Source organism: Sciurus vulgaris (genome assembly GCF_902686455.1).
Source record: "Sciurus vulgaris genome assembly, chromosome: 12".
NCBI classification, from domain to species: domain Eukaryota; kingdom Metazoa; phylum Chordata; class Mammalia; order Rodentia; family Sciuridae; genus Sciurus; species Sciurus vulgaris.
In genome coordinates, this window is record NC_136473.1 from 101,011,280 (window position 1) to 101,030,054 (window position 18,775).

Here is an 18,775-nt window from a genome sequence, read left to right on the forward strand (position 1 = left end):
AGAGAACTGAAAACATACACTGAAGCAAACAAACAAATACAAACTTGCATTCACAACAGCCCAAAGTGGAAACAATCCAAATGTCCCTTAACTGATGAATGGATAAATGAAATAAAGTATGTGCAACCATACATACACATACTCTCACAGGAATATTAGCCCAAATGAGTACTAATTCATGTTACAATGGATGAACCTTGGTGATAATTGTGAAAGAAGCTAGACACAAAATATCACATATTGTATGATTCCATTTATATGAAATGTCCAGAACACAGAAATTCAGACCTAGACTGTAGATTGGTGGTTGCCAGTGGCTGGAGGAATGGTATTAGGGAGTGATTGCTAACAGGTATGTGGCATCTTTTGGGAATGATGAAAATATTCTGGAATTAGATCATAGGGATATTGTATATCCTGGTGAATAAAAATAAAACCACTGATCTACATACTTTAAAAGAATATGTAAATTAAAAAAAAACCTAATATGAAATGTTTCTGGTTGTACAGTTTAGTACAAAAACAGGACTAGCATTTGGGGCTTTAGGTTTTTAATGCTATATTTCCTACTATGTACTATTACATCTCTTAAAACAGGTATTCTAGGAAAAGACTAAAACTAGAAAATTTTATGTTTAAAAAAATTAGGGGCCTGGGGCTGTAGCTCAGTGCCAGAGCACTTGCCTAGCATGTTGAGGCACTGGGTTTGATCCTTAGCACCACATAAAAATAAACAAATAAAATTAAGGCATGCTGTCCATCTACAACTACAAAAAAAAAAAAAAAAAAAATTAGGTATATCAGGACATGTATGTGTCTATGTTGTAGGTATACAGTTGTCCCTCAGTATCCCTGGGGGAATGATTGTGGCACCCCAAATCTGTAGGTGCTCAAGTCTCTTTATTTAAAATGGTATAGTATTTGCATATAACACACATATATCTTCTCATATACTTTCTTTCTCTGCAGTGCTGAGGATTGACAGGGCCTCATACATGCGAGGCAAGCACTATACTACTGAGCTACATCCCCAGCCCTCTCCCATATACTTTAAATCATCTCTAGATTACTTGTAAATGCTAATACAATATAGATGTTATGTAAATAATCATTATACTGTATTTTATTCAGGGAATAACAATAAGAAAAAAAAAGTATGTACATAATCAGTACAGATACCATTTTATCTAATGTCTACCTATCTATAAAAATTTATTTTAAAAAATGCATTTCTTTTTGCAGTGATAGAGATTGAACCCAGAGCTCCATGCTGCTAGGCAAGCATTCTATCACTAAGCTACACCCCCAGCCCTCCCAAATATTTTGGACCTACAATTGGTTATATTCACAGATGTGAAGCCATTGATGTGAAAAGTCAACTGAATTTAAAAATAATGCTCTGAAAAAAAAAAAAAAACACACACACACAAAAACAAACAATAACAATAAAAAACTCTGTAACTTTATTTCTAAGGTCACACCAGAAATAGGTTTGGTTTCAAATCCTCTACCAATGAGCTACAACCCCAGTCCCAGAAAAGTTATTTGTATAGGATGCTTCTAAGGTTCATCTCTAGTCTTAATGATTCACATGACTTTTTAAAAAAATTTTGATAATCTAGTTATTTTTTGTATGTCCTATGATTTCAAATTGTACTCAAAACCAAAATCATATTTTCAGTTCTCTTTCCAAATCAATTTTATCCTTATGGGTCCATCCATCTGGGATCTGCTTTTTAGCTCCTAGAGACCATTCTTTCTCCTCTTCTTCAACACCAATTATAAGGAGAATCAGAAAATTCCTTCACTAAGGCACACAGAAATTACATTAGTGAGGAAAGCACTAGCACCCTTGAATAAACTATGTTTGTCCTCCAATCCTGGCCAGGAATGGTCATGAGATATAACCAATGAGTGGATTCCCTGATTTCACTGAAGATAAAAGAACCCTGGAACATAAGGGCCAGATGGTAGCACTTAACCATTAAAACAAGGTGGACCCATTTATCATAAAAGACCACACAGTGAATCAGTAATCAGAATGTTTTAGCCCACAGAGATTTTGGCTATGGTTAATTGATCATGGTTATTTTTAGGATGAAATAAATGGACAAATTATTAGAATATTGTTTGATCACTGCAACGTGGGGTGAAAAATATGAAAGAACCCTCTAGGTCTGGCGGACAAACACTTGATTTTAGTCACCACAGAAGAGTCAACAACTTCACACCTGTTTCAAGATCTAATAAGTTAGTTCACATTCCCAGAGGCCCTGACTGAATGGGATGTGAGGCTCCCCTTTGGATGTTGTCCATGGCACTTTCATAAGAATACATTGTAAATCTTCCTCTAATTCTCCTTTCAAGGGCTTAGTGGCCATTTACTATGATAACTGTACACTGAGGGAAAGAAACCTTCCAGACTTTTCAAGATTACGAGACATTGGCTCTTGTATTAGTTTTGTATTGCTATATAACAAATTAACACAAACTTAGTGGCTTAAACAAATACCATTTATTAGTTCACAGTTTTGTAGGTCAGAAGTCTGAGCATGATATCTATCAAGGTGTTAGTTGGGCTTCTTTTTCATATGGGGCTTGGGTTCCTTTTTCAAGCATCAGTTTGTGACACAATTCAGTTCTCTGTAAGACTGAGATCCCTGATTTCTTGCTGGATTGATTTGCAGTCTGCATTTTGCTCTGAGAGACTACTCTTTCCCCTCTCCACTTTTTCTCCTCCACAATGGAGGAACTTCCGCATGTCAAGTCTCTCTTTGCTTTGAGTCTCCCCAGGAATGGTCCAGTCCCTTTTAAGAGCTCACCTGATTAGGTTGGGCTCAACTTTTTTAAGCTCCCTTTCTTAAAGACAATTTCTATGGGACCTTAATTACATCTGCAAAATCCTTCACAGTAGGACCTAACTTGAATAACTGTGATAAAGTACTTATACACCAAGGGGACGTTCCTTCAACTTCTCATTATCAAGAGAAAACTGCAAAGGGTAATGCCACCATCAGAGACTTGAAGAACAAGGGATGGTGATACCTTTATCACACTATCATTTAATGAAATTATTTGTGGGGAAGTTGGATAAATCTTGGAGAATGACTATTGATTGTTGTAAGCTTAACCAGATGATCTCGCTGGTGTGGCAGCTGCTATTCTGGATATGGTATCTCTACTTAAGTCAATCAATACAGCTTCTAGCACCTGGTATGCAGCAACACATCTGATAACACAGGTAATCAATTACACACCTGATAATGCAGCTGCTCATTAGGCAGCTGAGATCAGTAATGATTTCCAGATATGGTACCATTATATGTTGGGACTGGCCAGAAACCTAGACGCAGGATGATTACATTAGGTGTATTCTATTATGCTGGGGGGACAGAAATTGTTTTCTCTGGAATAAAAGCATTCTTGACATAGATGCACTTTTCTTGCCCATAAAGTTTCTGCTAACACTACCATCTCTCAGAATGCCTTATCCACTATCATGGTATTCAATGTAGTCTTGCTTCTGATTAAGGAACTCTTTACACAGCAAAGGCAACAAAGGCAATGGGTTCATACCCATGGAATAAACTAGGCATAGAAGAACTCACCTCTCATGATAATGTCTGTATGTGACAGACTCAAAGCCAACATCATACTGCAAACGATTACTCTAAAATCAGGAACAAGACAAGGATGTTGACTCTCATCACTCCTATTCAATATAGTTTTGAAACACAAACTACAGCAGTCAGGCAACAGAAGGAAATTAAAGGGATGTGAATAGGAAAAGAAGTCAAATTATCTGTTTGCTGGTGACATGATTTAATACCTCAAGGACCCAAAAAACTCCATCAGAAGACTTCTGGATCTGATAAACAAATTCAGTAAAGTTGGAAGATACAAAATCAACATACAAAAATCAATAGCTTTCTTGTACTACAACTAGGAATCGGCCAAAAAAGAAATCAAGAAAACTACTCCATTCATAATAGCCTCAAAACAAACAAAACAAGACTTAGGAATAAATCTACTAATGAAGTGAAAGACCTCTACAATGAAAATTATTATAAAACACCAAAGAAAGAAATCAAGATGACCTTAGAAGATGGAAAGACCTACCATGTTCATGGATAGGTAGAATTAATACTGCCATAATGGCCATGTTATAGAAAGCAATCTATAGATTTAATGCAATCCCTATCAAAGTATCAATGACACTCTTCACAAAATTGGGGTGGGGGGGACAATCTTAAAACTTATAGAGAAGAACAAAAGACCTAGAATAGTCAAAGTAATCCCGAGCAGCAAGAGTAAGGCTGATCTCCAATTATATTACAGAGCTACAGTAACAAAAACAGCATGTTATTGGCATAAAAACAGATACAAAGATCAATGGAAGAGACTAAAAGACATAGAGAAAAATCCACATAGTCATCTGATCCTTGACAGAGATGCCAAAAGCATACACTGGAGAAAAGATAGCCCTGTGCTAGGAAGATCGGATATTCATATGCAGAGGAATGACACTATATCCCCACCTCTCACACTATCCAAAAATTGACTCAAAGTGGATCAAAGACATAGGAATTAGACCAGAAATAGTGGAACTTCTAGAAGAAAACATAAGGGCAACACTCTAATATAATGGCACGAGTACTGATTTCCTTAATAACTCCTAAAGTTCAAGAAATAAGCCAAGAATCAATAAGTGGAATGGCATTACAATAAAATGTTTCTGCACAGCAAAGGAATCAAGAAAAATGTGAAAATTTATTTTTTTTAAAAGAAGGAATCAATAGTGTGAAGAAGGAACATATAGAACAGAAGAAAATCTTTGTCAGCTATTCTTCCTGCAGAGAATTAATAACAAGAATATATAAAGAACTCAAAAAGCTTAAACTCCCCTCCTCCCAAAAACACTAATAACCAACTCAGTAAATGGGCAAAAAGATCTAAAGAGACATTTCTCAAAGAAAGACATACAAATGGCCAATAAGATTATTGAAAAATGTTCAACATCCTTAGCAATTGGGGAGATGCAAATCAAAACTACACTGAGATTTCATCAATGGCAATCATCAAGAATACAAATAATGAAAATTGTTGGTAAGAATGTAGGGAAAAGTACTATAATTTATACATTGTTGGTGAGATTGTAAATTAGTACAATCACTTTGGAAAGCAATATGGAGATTTCTCAAAAGAACTACCATATGACCTAATTATCCCACTCCTTGATATTTATCCAAAAGAATGAAAATCAGCATACTATAGTGAAACAAATATAACAACGTTTATAGCAGCACAATCCTCAATAGCCAACTTATAGGTGCCCATCAGTAGACAACTGGATAAGGAAAATGTGGTATATATACACAATGGAGTTCTATTCAGTTATAAAGAATGATATTATGTCATCTGCTGGTAAATGGATATAACTTGAGAATATCATACTAAGTGAAATAAGTCAGACTTAGAAAGTCAAGGATTGGGTGTTTTCTCTCATATGTGGAACCTTGAGAGAAAAAAGGAATAAAAAGGGGGCTCTCATGAAAACAGAAGGGAGGTCAGTAGAGGCAGAGACCAAGGGGAAGGAACAAGGGGGGAAAAAGGTAAGAAGTGGGGAATAAAGTTGATCAATAGTTTTATGTGCACGTATGAATATATCACAATTCATCCCCATTTTATATTACTCTAATGTACCAATTAAACAAATAAATAAAAAGAAGGAAGATGGATAGAGTAGAGATGGGCAGAATATTAGGGGAAGGGATGAGGGGAAGGAAAAAGTAAGTCCTGGGGAGTGAAGTGGAGCAAACCATATTACATGCATTTATGAATATATCACAAAGAACTCCATATTATGTTTAACTATAACGCACTAGAAAAAAGTTAACCAAACTTACTGGTTCTTTACTTTCAGAAAAAAGTTATTTCAGAACTATAAGCTATCTTCTGAACAGCAAAGCTATTAAATAATTAGGCAAGTAAAGAAGAATTTTATAAAAATTCTTTATAAAATGAAGTTAGTGTCTTAGATTATTTTTATTATTTGTTTATCAGTCTTGCAATGTTATCATCTTGCTAATTCAACTTATGGACTTCAGTGTTACTTGATACATAAAGAAATCTATAAGAATATTCACCTATCACAGATGATTCAAAATAGTTAATCTTGTTATATTTCAATCAATTTTTACACTGCTTTCATCTGAAATTCTTACCACTTGATAATGCACACCTCAAATACCTAAGATATAAAGGAGACTTCTTGGTCATGGATTAGTAATGTTTCTATCACAAAGACCCTCCCCTCTCCTTTTAAAAATTCCCTGCTCCTCTGTGGTCTTCAAATACTAAAAGATTTTATCTATAAATTTAAATAAATGCCCATTTATTATTAATCAAAAACATAATAAAAACAAAGAAGAACAAAATAACTTATATCAGGTTTCCTGAAATATTAACTGAATACAGTCTTTGAGTATATTCAGAGGGCTGGGATCATTCTGCTCATTTTATAACAAGCACATGAAGGTCTAGGGAATTTAAATAGTAAACTTCTTCCACAGAAAAAAACAAGATTCAAAAATTCAAACTGTAACAGGTAGATAACGACAGGTACTTTCATTCAGTTTTGTTTGTTTGTATGGTGTGATCAGAAACAGGAATAAAAAAATGTAATTTAGGGGATAGTTAGAGGCATATATGTCACTTAAAAACTGACCATTTTTAGATATAAATAATTTAGTAGATATAAGTGGGTGGCTGTAGGTTAATAAGCTTAACTCATTCCTGTATTTTTTTCATGTGCCCTAGAGTCTGAAGATTACAGTCTACAAGACAATCTCCCTTGGAGAAGGCAGCTAAATAAGGAGAAAAATGATACGGTTTAGAGCAAGTGCCAAACTCTATTTCTGTCAATCATGTCTTCAGATTACCCATTACTTCCTGACCTGGCAACAAGTCTTTCTGCATACTATCAATTTATACTTACTGTGTGATGACATCAAGAGAAATGCTCCAATAGCCCCGCCAATACACACAAAAAATGCGTTACATCATAGCATCCAATTTTTTAATAACTAGCCTAAAATAATTTTTGAGAAGCAGTCTAGTCTAAGATACCACTTTTCAAATTGAGTGTTGCAACCCATTATAGGATCATGAAACCAAATTAGTAAACATAATCAACATTTAAAAAATCAAACAGAAAAGTATGAAAAACAACATATTGCAAATAGTGAGGGTAAGTATTGTTTCATGAAATATTTAAATGCTTTAAATATATTACATACTCAAATATAAATGCATATAAACATACCTAAAATAAATATATCTGAATATATGTACTGAATCATAATATAGATGTATTTTTTTGAAACTTGGAAAGAAAACATTTATTCAGGATAATATTTTTGTTATATTCATATCTTGGAAATTGGGCATTTCCCTGCATTTAATGCTCAACTTCTAATTTGAGTATAAGGCATCTTTTGTATTTAAGGCTAAAAAATAACTTCCCCTATAAATTACATCTACATTGTTTTACTTAATTGAACTGATGTTGAAAAAGGGAAAGAGGAGAATAGTTGGGTCACACAGTATATGACTTTGCAAGTTATAGTTTATTTTGTCTTTCAGATGAGAAGGGAATAGCACATCCAGTGTCATTTCCATCTTATGCAAAGAAACTTTTGATCTCTCTGTGCAAAGATGTTCCATTTCAAGTCAAGTGTGTGGCTTGCCACCAGACACTGCATTCTAAATGGAGCTCACTGCCCATTTCAGGTTGGTACAGTTCTAGTCTTAAGCTGTTAGGGAATCCTTATAAGCTGTTCATCAGTGGGAGGATTCAACAAATACTTTTCAATTAATATTTTTCTCCTTTTCAAATGAGAATATACATTTTTCCTGGAAATTAACCAAATTTAGCATAGTGAGAGAAAGGTGTAACTCTGTTATAAAAGCACTCCGGGTTCAGTCTCCAGTACAATTTTGTTACGACTTGAATGCATTTGTTCTGGATCCTCGGTTATTTATTGTTTGAGTTTTTGAAGATATTTTTCAGTCAAATATTTATAAACTTCACTCATGTTCAGATCTTCTTTCACTGATGTTCTGCAGAATCTTAACTTTAACCTTTTTGCCAGAGCCTCAGCTTCCTCATATTTATCTAAGAATCATCCAAGAGGTCAATATTGTTTTGGTACAAGCACAGTTGATATATCTCCAACTTCAGCTACTACTTTTTCTTTCCATTTAGAAACTGCTTCAAAAGACTATCATCTGTATTAGAAAATACAAGTACACAAGCCTGAGCTCCTCAAAAGTAAGCTTTAGTTATATAATCAAATTCCTCTTGACCTGCAATATCCCATAACAATAGTCTGACATCTTCATTAACTTGGATTTGTCACTCTAAAAAGTCAACTCCACTGGTTTTCTTGAAGTCTTGTAAAAATGTCTTTGCAATGTTGCTGAATCATACTTGATTTTCCAACTGCTCCACTACCTACAACCACCATCTTGATGGTCGCTTCCGTTTCTTTCTCCAACATTTTTGAAATAGAAATGGTTTCAGTACCAACTCCAATTTCAGATGATCAGATCTCTTTCAAATTGTCCTTCAGCAGCAGCAGATCAGCTGATCAGCACAACCACCACCATCTCCCAACACACCAGCTCCCCCAGCAGGCTCGCACATTCTTCCACTCTTTTAAAAATGATTTTTTTTAAATTAAAATAATTTTTATTTTTACAGACACATTTTGATTCATAGTTTTACTGACTTTATTAGTACTGAAAGCTCAGATCCAATGGCTGAGCTGTGGCTCTGCAGGGATGGAGGGGTGCAGGAGACTCGACTCCCCTCAACTGGGGACCCGCCACACTGTACACACAGATGTATATAGATGTATTTTTTACTGTAACTCAAAATGTAAAAATTATATAGTGCTAAGAATAAACAATTATTCTTTGGAAACCAAGAAGCATTATCTATTCTTTGTGATGTAAATCATCCATTAGAACTGGGATCAGAGATACTTCCCAAAAACATCACAGTAAAAGAAAAATGCTAATAAACTAGATTTTATTTACAGTCTTAGAGCATACCCAATAGCCTTTTTTTTTTTTTTTTGTACTGTGGATTGAACCCTTAACCGCTGAGCCACATCCCAGCCCTTTTTGTATTTAAATTAGAAACAGGGTCTCACTGAGTTGTTTAGGGCCTCACTAAGTTGAGGAGGCTGGCTTTGAACTTGTAATCTTCCTGCCTCAGCCTTCCCAACCTCCAGGATTACAGGTGTGCACCACCATGCCGGGCTCCAATAGCCTTTTCTTAATCTACACATTCTTTCCAATGCAATTACCTATTGTTTTATTCATTTCCTCTTCTATTCTACCTATTCTACAAAGATTAGAGAAAATTTTAAAAGAAAGAGAATGTCTATAGGTATTTGGGGAAAGGGTGGAATAGATATGCATGATATTATCCATTGACAGAAGTTGATGTCCTTCATTTATATTTGCAAAGTTGGGGGATTACTGAGCATGATGAAGATGATAGTGGGGTTAAATAATTAAGGAGAGAGGCTGGGGTATAGCTCAGAGCTACAGTGCTTGCCTGCCATGTTCAAGGTCCTGGATTCACCTGTAGCACCACCAAAAATAATGACGATAATAATAATGATGATGATAATTCAGGAGAATGGATTAAGGTTTATAAAAACACTTTGTAACATGGAAGAGGATACTGAGTAGGACTCACAGGCAGTTTTGAGAGCACAGTTAAGGGTGCAACAATGAATTTATAGAGGTTCCAATTTGTTCTCCTATTGTCCTAAGCAGTTCTAGGAGTAGGCATAAAAAAGACAAAGGTTAGAATGGTCTAGTTTTGCTAGGCAAATGCAATATAAATCAATGAGAGAAAAATGATTAAAAACACAGGGGACCAAATGGTTAAAATGATTGATGAGAAGTAATTAATTCTGGGAGGGGCATGATTGACTAGAATAAAAGGAAGAAGTTAAGGAAGTTGAGCTCTGTGAAACTGAAAAATAGACACTAAAAGAATGGAGAGTGAAAAGCTTAAAGGCTGGAAGATATAGGTATAGACTCTTCTAGTAGAATTTAATATTTTTAAAAGCAGAGTAATTCTGCACAATGGGTGTGGGCATGGGAGTAGATGGCCGAAGTAGAGTGGAACTAAAAATGAATTGTCCACAAGGACAATTAAGTCATCAAGGGTTTAAAACAAACAAACAAACAACAACAACAACAACAAACCAACTAAGATATGAGATTCAGATTGGAAGCCAAGAGTCTGAAGTTTTCAATGAGCAACCAAGAAATGAACAGATGTAAACACATGGGAGCAGCTGAGAGTAGAAGGCTCTATAAAATAATGAATGCTTAGAAGATCCATTTTTGTACTAATATGCAGAAATAGTGATTTAGAACAACAATAGTAGCTAAAAGAATGCTGGCCTTAGCTTCTCGTGTTTTAGCAGCTTCTTGTTACTACCACTTCATTATCTGTATCTCCCATCTCCCACCATGCCATTAAAGAGAATAATCAGCCTCTCCTTGAAAGGGCTGCCAAGAAAAGATATCTGAGTAAGATGCTTCCAGAAGTTGTACACAAGTTAGGAAAGAAAGCCATCCTCAGAAAAAGAAACCAGTAAAGGCATAAAACTATTCATCCTTAGACCAATCCATACTAGTATTTGGTTTATCATTATGCTAGTATTAAGATTATGGTATGTCCAAAGTTTTTTGCCAAGAGATGAGGGCATATTCTCAATAATCATGTGTGATATAAAATAAAATTAAAATCTCTTTTAATTTAATAATCATATATTAAATAGCATCAATATAATTTGTACATTAAATACAAAAAATAAAAAGCAACTGATATTTTTGATATCAAATAAAATAAAAGAGTAAAGTTTATTTATCCATTGCTATGATCTGAATATAGCAAAGCAGGTTGAAGATTAATGTCCGCTCCAAAACTCATGTTGAAGATTAATCCCCACTGTAAGGTGGGGAAACTTAATCCAACTCTGGTACTTAGAGGTGGGGCCTTTACGAAGTGGTTAGGAATAGACAAAGTCATAAGGGTAGAGCCCCCATGATTGAATGCCAGTGGCTTTAAAAGAGGGAGAGAAACTAGAAGACACACACATGTGCATGTTCCTGATTTCTTGCTATGTGATACCCTCCATTGCTGTGGAACAATGCCAGCAAGGCCATCAACAGATGTGGCTCCTTAACCATGGATCTCTAGAATCATTAGCTAAAATAAACCTCTTTTCTTGAAAAATTAGTCTGTGGTATCATGTTATTACCAATAGAAAACAGACTAAGAAATTCATTACTGTTTAAAGCATAGAGAACACCTAATAGGTATTCTAGTTATTACGGTGTAAACTCAGCAAGGCAATAGGGATTATATTTGTAAGATTTTTTCAGAGTCTGGCTGAAATGTCCCTATGAATCTAACTCACTTTTATTCTGATTCTGTACTCATGAATAAAAGCACCCAGAAAATCACTCTGGACATGGGCACTTACACAAGAGATTTTAATAAGCAAACAGAGTGTCTGCCCTTAAGGGTGAGAGAAAGAGTGCTAATAGCAGGGGACCTAACCTTAAGTAGTGGAAGCCCGTGGACTAAATGGATCAATGACTAACGAGGAAGTTAACAATCTAGATTGAAAAATAGTGAGTGGGGAGGGGGCAGAATCAGGGGAGAAATGGCTACAGCCTTGTTCCTTTCATTCCCCTGTTTTTGTTTTTATAAGATCTCTTCTGGGCGTACAAGCGAAGATTCATCTTCAAAGACTGCTTCCTGTTGGACATGGGCACAGAACTGATCCAGGGGAGGGAGATGTCATTGCAACAGGTGGGGGTCAGGGACTGGATAGTTCCCCTAGGTACCGCACTTGTAGCCAGGTGCCAATTCATCCTTTATAAGGTCCTGATAGTCCTGTAATACAAGCTAGACAGATCTATTGGGGAAAAATTCCAATAGTTAGGAAAATGGCAAACAGGGCAAATAGCAGGGGAGGCAAGAATGTAGCTGGCAATCCAGTCCTCATGGCTAGGTGTGGTTGTCTGGTGCCTCAGTGTTCTGGTCCTCAGTCTCGGGAATAGGAAGAAGGGTAGAGGGCTTGATGGCCTTCAGGTTCAGGCAGAGAGGTCCCACTGGGGTGGCCAAGTGGTTGGAAGAAGCCTGAGGGTTAGAAGTTAAAGTTTTGGATTGAGAGGCGAGCTTAACCCAAGAAATGTGTAGCCATTCTGGTAAACCATGCATGTTGACAGCTGTTGGCATAGCCAGGATCACCATATGGGGTCCCTGCCATTTGGGAAATAGAGGGGCTGTAGCCTCCTGAGGAGGCGAGATAAGAACTTGGTCTCCTATTTGAAGAGGTTGAGTCAGGGGGCCAGACAAGGGTCTAGGCAGGGAGGAGTTGGCATAACCCCACAGGAATGCCCAAATGTGGTTTAGGAGAGGAATGAGTATATGAGAGGGAAGAGGGAAAGGAAGGGGCAATAACCCCGGGGGAAGGATGGGATGACCATACATCAGCTCAAGAGGGGAAATATTGGCAGGTTTCTCTGGGAGCAAGCGAAGACACAGAAGAGCAGGAGGCAGTTGCTTAACCCAGTCAAGGTGAAGTTCTAAAGAAAGTTTGGTTAAGACATTTTCAGGAGTTTGGTTTATTCATTCTACTTTACCTGATGACTTGGGTGAAAGGGAATATAGAAATGCCAAGGGACTCCAAGAGTCTTGGCAAGTTGTTGAGAAACTTGGGAGATGAATTCAGGCCCATTATCTGACTGGAAAGAGGTAGACACTCCAAAGCAAGGAATGATTTCATGAAGGATGAAGGCAGAGATAATTTAGTGCCCTTTTGTTGGAAGTGGGGATGGCTTCAACCCATCCTGAGAAGGTGTCTACCATGACCAAAAGGTATTTAAATTTTCTTACTGTGGGCATGTGAGTGAAATCAAGTTGCCAGTCTACCCCTGGAATGGCACCACAGGCTTGGTGAGTCAGAAAAGTAGGGGGGTCTGACAGCTGTAGGATTGGTTCATAGGCACACTTCACCTGTGGAGAAGGGTGCTTTCAGAAATAGATGTCAGAGGAGGACAGTTGCAAATGAGTCTTAGCAAATTGTGAGAGTGAAGAAAGGTTGGGGTGGAATAGATGGTGGAAGTAAGAAATATTTACCTGTTGGGGGCTGTGGAGGTAAGGGATCATGGAGAGTCATGACGGGGACTGGTGTGAATGATAGGGCCACTCTTCTAGCCTTCTCATCTGCCTTGTTATTACCTGAAGAGATGAATGATTGATCTGTCTAATGAGCTTGGCAATGTATAAGGCCTATGGTTGCTGGAGGCAAAGAGCCTCAAGGACATTTAGGATGTAGCTAGAGTTGGTAATGGAGTTCCCTTTTGTAGTAAGAAGTTCCCTCTCTTTCCAAATAGCAGCATTGGAAAGGATAATGTACAAAGCTTATTTAGAGTCAGTGTAGCGTGTGAAAGATTCTCCCGTTATGAGGGTGAATGCGTGAGTGAGGGAGATTAGTTCCACCTGTTGGTTGGTGGTGGTGTAAGGTAGTGGTCCTGACTCTACAACCTTTTCCAGGGAGACAATGGCATATCCAGCCTTTTGGATCCCTTCATGGAGAAAAGAGCCCCCATCAGTGAGCCATATGAAAGTAGGGGGTGTGTAAGGCCCCTTCTTGAACATTGGAGGGACAGGGACGTAACTATTCCAGAATCTCAAGGCAGTTATGGATTGCTGAAGCATGTATGTTGGAAGGTGGGGGAAGAGAGTGGCTGGATTTAAAGACGGGCATGTCTTAAAGAAAATGGAAGAATACTCAATAATGAGCAGTTTGCAAGGCTAACACCCAATAGGGCAGTAAAGTTTGCAGACCCTTATAACCAAGATGCATAGACAGATGATGTGAGAACACTTCTGTGGAAGCCCCAAAGGAAAGTTTTTTTTTTTTTTTTTTGAGTCCTGGGTTAAGATAAATGCTGCAGTCAATACCCTAAGACATGGTGCCCAGTTTCTTATGGTGGGGTCTAGCCTTTTTGATAGATATGCCACTGGGCCAGTGGTAGGACTGAACATGTGTCCTAAGACCCCAGAACGAACCTACTTTTCTCAGAGTCAAATAAGTAGAATGACCTGGTGATGTCAGAGAGGTATAGGACTGGGGCTTAAAGAAGGGCTTTCCTCAGGGTCTGGAAAGAGACTTCCAATGGGTTGAGAAGAGGTTTAGCGGGTATGCCCTTTGAAGCCTCATACAAGGAGGTCATGAGGATGAAAAGATTTGGGATTGAGGATTGTAAATATTCTGCTAGCCCTAAAAAGGAAAGGATTTCTTCCTTGGTAGATGGAGTGGGCATGTTCTGCAACAAGGCTTTTCTCTCTATAGTGATGGCCTTAAATCCAGGTAAGAGGCTGACTCCTAAGTAAATAACCTGAGGTTGGGAAAGCTGTACCTTTGCTGGAGAGACCCAATACTCCCTGTCAGCCAGAAAATTTAGAAGCTTAATAGTGTCTCCTTGGGAGTCCTTGAGAGAGGGACTACATAGAAGAAGATCATCAACATGCTATAAAAGAGAGGAGGAAACGAAAGTAAGAGAAGCAAGATCGTGAGACAGTGGCCAAAGAGGTGAGGGCTGTCCCAAAATCCCTGTGGGACTATCCAGGTCAGCTGAGAAGAAACTTGAGTGAGAGGGTCAGTCCAGGTGAAGGCAAAGAGATCCTGCGAGTCAGGATGAAGAGGGACAGTGAAAAAAGCATCCTTCAAATCCAACACAGAGAAGTATGTGGTGGAGGAGGGGACAGAGAAAGCACGGTGTAGGGATTGGGCACAATAGGGAAGATGGGGACAATTGCTGAGTTGATGATGTGGAGATGTTGCACAAAATGGTAAGATTCATTAGGTTTTTAAACAGCCAGGATTGGAGTGTTATAAGGTGAGTTGGTGGGGCACAGGAAGACGTTCTGCCTTAAATCCTGGATGACTGAAGCCCTAAGAGGCTCCTTTGGGGAAGGGGATAGTGGGCCTGGGCTGGGTCCTTCAGGCAAATGAGTATAGGTGAGCATGTGGCTACAGAGGGTGTATGGGTATCCCAGATCTTGGGGTCAACAAGGGGGTGAGGAAGGGGATATGAAGACTCAGGTTGGGTTGTATGTTCCTGCAAGGTCATGAGGAGAGGAATAGCAGAGGAGTCTTGGTGGAGGTGCATGGTAGGTGAGAAGGAAAAAGAAGCACTCAATTTGGTTAGGATGTCCCTTCCCAGAAGGGAAATGGGACACATAGGAATTATCAAAAAGGAATAAGTAAAGCAGATTTGTCCAATATGGCAACTTATTGGAGGAGTTTGTAGGGAGTGGTATGGTTTTCCCTCTACCCTGACAATGGAGGATTTTATAGGGGAAGTAGGTACCCAAAACTCCTGCAGCACTGAAAAGTTGGCTCTAGTATCTATGAGGAAAGGAAGTTGCCTGCCTGCCACTGTAAGGGTCACCCGGGACTCCTGAATGGTGATGGTCATCGGGTGTAGAAGTCCCAGGCCCCTTCAATCATCCATTGCTAATCCCGGTAAGTCACTGCAGGAAGGAGGTTAGAGTGACCTGCCACTTCTCTGAGCACCAGGGCAATCCACTGCCCAATGTCCCAACTGGGGGCATTTTAGACAAGGACCTGGGGGCTGCCAGGGGTTGGGCAAGCTCATGCCCAGTGGCCCTCTTTTGAAGCATGGGCCTGGAGGTCTTCTGGGAGCGAGGGTGACTCTAGTAGTGGCTGGTTGGTCAGGTCTAGCTGGCCGAAAGGCTTTGGCTAGCATTAGATATTTTAGTTTCTGTTTTGTTTTTTCTTCCCTTCCATTATATACCCTGAATGCCACTGCTAGAACCTCTGGCTGTGGGGTAAGGGGGCCCCCGTTCAACTGCCTCAATTTAGACTTTATGTTCAGGTAACTTTGAGGAAAAAAAAAAAAAGCCATGAGTTGATGACATCCAGGAGTTTCAGGGTCCTAGTTAGTATATTTGAGCATGGCCTCTGTGAGGTGACTCAGAAAGGTGGATGGGTTTTCAGTTTTGTCCTATATTACTTCCAGAAGTTTATCATAATTAATGGGTTCAATGGCAGCCTTTCAGAGACTTGCAAGGATGCAGGTTTGGAACTCATCCCACCGCAGACACCCAATTCCAGTGTTACAGTCCCATTGGGACTCCTTATCTTGTACTGCTTTAGCCCCAATGGGATGGGTCGGGGTCGACTGGTGAACCTCATCTGCGCGCCTGTTCCCAGACTTTCCTATGCTCTTCAGGTGTCAAGGTGTTGGACATGATCATATAAATGTCATGCCAGGTAAGGTCATATGACTAAGATACTGAAATTCCTAAATAAAGTTTGCAAAGTTGGCGGTAAAGGTGCCTAGCTACTTCTCTATCTGGGAAAGATTGGAGAGAAAAAGGAACATGAGCTCTGATCACTTCCTTTATACCAGCAACCTCCCGTAAGGGGGCCAAAACATGCGTGGAACTGCATGATGGGAGGACTGGGTAGGCTGGGGCAGGGGCGCGGGTTATGCGGAAGCAGAAACAGAGCAGGGCAAAGAAGATGGAGGAGCAAGGGCTGGAGAAACCTCTGTCACAGGGGACCAGTTGTAGGGGTGGTTCATTAGCTAGGTCAAAGTCGGAGGAGGAAGAGGGACTAGGAGGGGGAGAAGAAGTTAAAAGAAGGTGTTCAAGTTTGCAGGAAAAGCAAAGATCAGGTTTAGTTCACACGAAAGAGAAAGCTGGAATGTAGGGAAATCTCTTTCCATTTCCCTGAGTGCTCTTAGAAGTTAGAAAGATCCCTAATAATGTTGGGATCTAGAGTGTCATTTGGTTTGAAGTCCCGGGTGAGGCGGAGGGACTCTAAATTAGCTAAGAGGCAACCCAGGTGGGTATGGGTGGGGACTGAGAGTGAGTTTTCCATTGCAAGAGAGGAACTGGTGAATATAGAGGCCCTAGGTCCCTAGGAATCACCTGAGTGAAGGTTGGATTACCAAGGAGGGTTGTCATCCCCACTAGGTAAGCATCAAAGCTAAGCCTATAGGGTGCCTGGGTGCCTGGTGCTGGGGCTTTTGTAGAGACAAAAATGTCATAGAGAGAACCCAGGACCGGAAGTATGTCTCTCAAGAGAGTCCTCTTAGGAAAGAATTCGTCAGTCTGGAGCTTTCCCCACTCCTGAGGAAAGAGTCCCCTGTCAACCTGGAGCGCTCCCTCAACAATAAGTATAGGGATCCAGCTGTAGTTGCAAGAACTGTGACTGGGAGATCCTCCGACCCATGGAGAGCATCAAAGATGCTGGACGCTCAACAGTCACTTCCCAGGTCTTGAGGGTCATTTAACCAAAAGCCAGGGTAGGAGTCACTTGCCAAATGAGGCCGGTGTCTGGATGTGGAGGAGAACGTCCAGGCAAATGGAAGGTGAGACCTGCGTCTGGGGTTCTGGGGCATCAGATGGGATTCCACTCGCCTAAGTGGCAGTAGAAGAGCCCAACCAAGTCATGGCACCAAAGAAAGCACCCAGAAAACCACTCCAGATGCAGGAACTCACACAAGAGATTTTAATAAAGCAGATGAACCGCGTCTGCCCTTAAGGGCGCAAGAGAGAAAGAGGGCTAATAGCAGGGGCACTACCCTTAAGTAGTGGAAGCCCATGGGCTAACTGGATCAATGACTAACAAGGAAGTTAACAATCTAGATTGAAAAATAGTGTGTGGGGAGCGAGCAGAATCAGGGGAGAAATGGCTACAGCCTTGTTCCTTTCAATGAAAGCTTCTGATCATTAACTAGGTTTCACAAGATTATAATGCTTAGGGCAGTACTCTAGAGTTTTAAAAAAATTTTATTATAAAGATATTCTTTCACTGATCTACAATACGTACCTTGCAATATACATATAAGTGAAATTTTAAAGAGTTAAACATTAAATACATAGAAGTTCTAATATTTTCTTGTAACACTCCAATGGCATCTTGTAGATAGCACTCTGGAGACTAGTGCTCTAAACATACGCATGAGTGTGCTAGGCAATGGCAAAGGCGTAACATTGACATAAGGGATAATCTAGAACTGCACTAATTCAGTTCTGTGTGAAATGATAAAAGATCATTCTCAAAGGTTCTGAAATCTTTATGACTACAAGAGAATCTAGGCAATTAACACTTAAAGTCTTGTCTTAACACTAAGGAATTAGATGTGTCCTATTCTAGCTAAACAAAATATTCCTTTATTGCAATAGAGCAAGGTAGGTGAGCCTCAATCAAACAATATAGATCAGAAGTTTCAAAAGTAACTATAGAATCTCTCCCCTCCCCAATAACAGAAATTATCGTTTTAACTACTCACCTGAATAAAATGTGTTGATTTTGGCAAGTTCTTTTTCACAGGTTTGGAAAAATTTTTCTTCAAACTTGGCAAAATACCTCTTTACTGTGTCCTCATCTGTAACTGAAAGGCAAGAAAAATTATTAAATTTAATGTCAGAAGGCCAACTTGGAAAACTAGAAAAATTAAAATTAACATTATTACTTTTTTGGTCTTCAAAATGGCAACTACATATGTATTATCAGAGAAAATGAATTGTCAATTATATTAAGAAGAGACTAATTAAAGGCCTCTTTACAGGAATACAAACCTTAAGTTGTATGAGACTCTTAAATTTCTACTACAATAAAATTTACAA

General features: G+C 39.0%; 1 protein-coding gene and 1 pseudogene across 2 annotated transcripts in view; both read right to left on the reverse strand.

The window, feature by feature from the left end:
• Nucleotides 1-18,775, reverse strand: part of XPR1 (xenotropic and polytropic retrovirus receptor 1) — a 197,047-nt gene that overhangs the window by 69,677 nt on the left and 108,595 nt on the right. Inside the window, exon 3 of the mRNA XM_079105928.1 lies at nucleotides 18,439-18,540. Within this exon, the coding sequence (XP_078962054.1) occupies nucleotides 18,439-18,540 (102 nt within the window). The remainder of the gene's footprint in view (nucleotides 1-18,438; nucleotides 18,541-18,775) is intronic.
• Nucleotides 1,435-18,431, reverse strand: LOC306641082 (ras-related protein Rab-23-like; annotated as a pseudogene). The gene has a single exon. The product of its transcript is annotated as a ras-related protein Rab-23-like (transcript).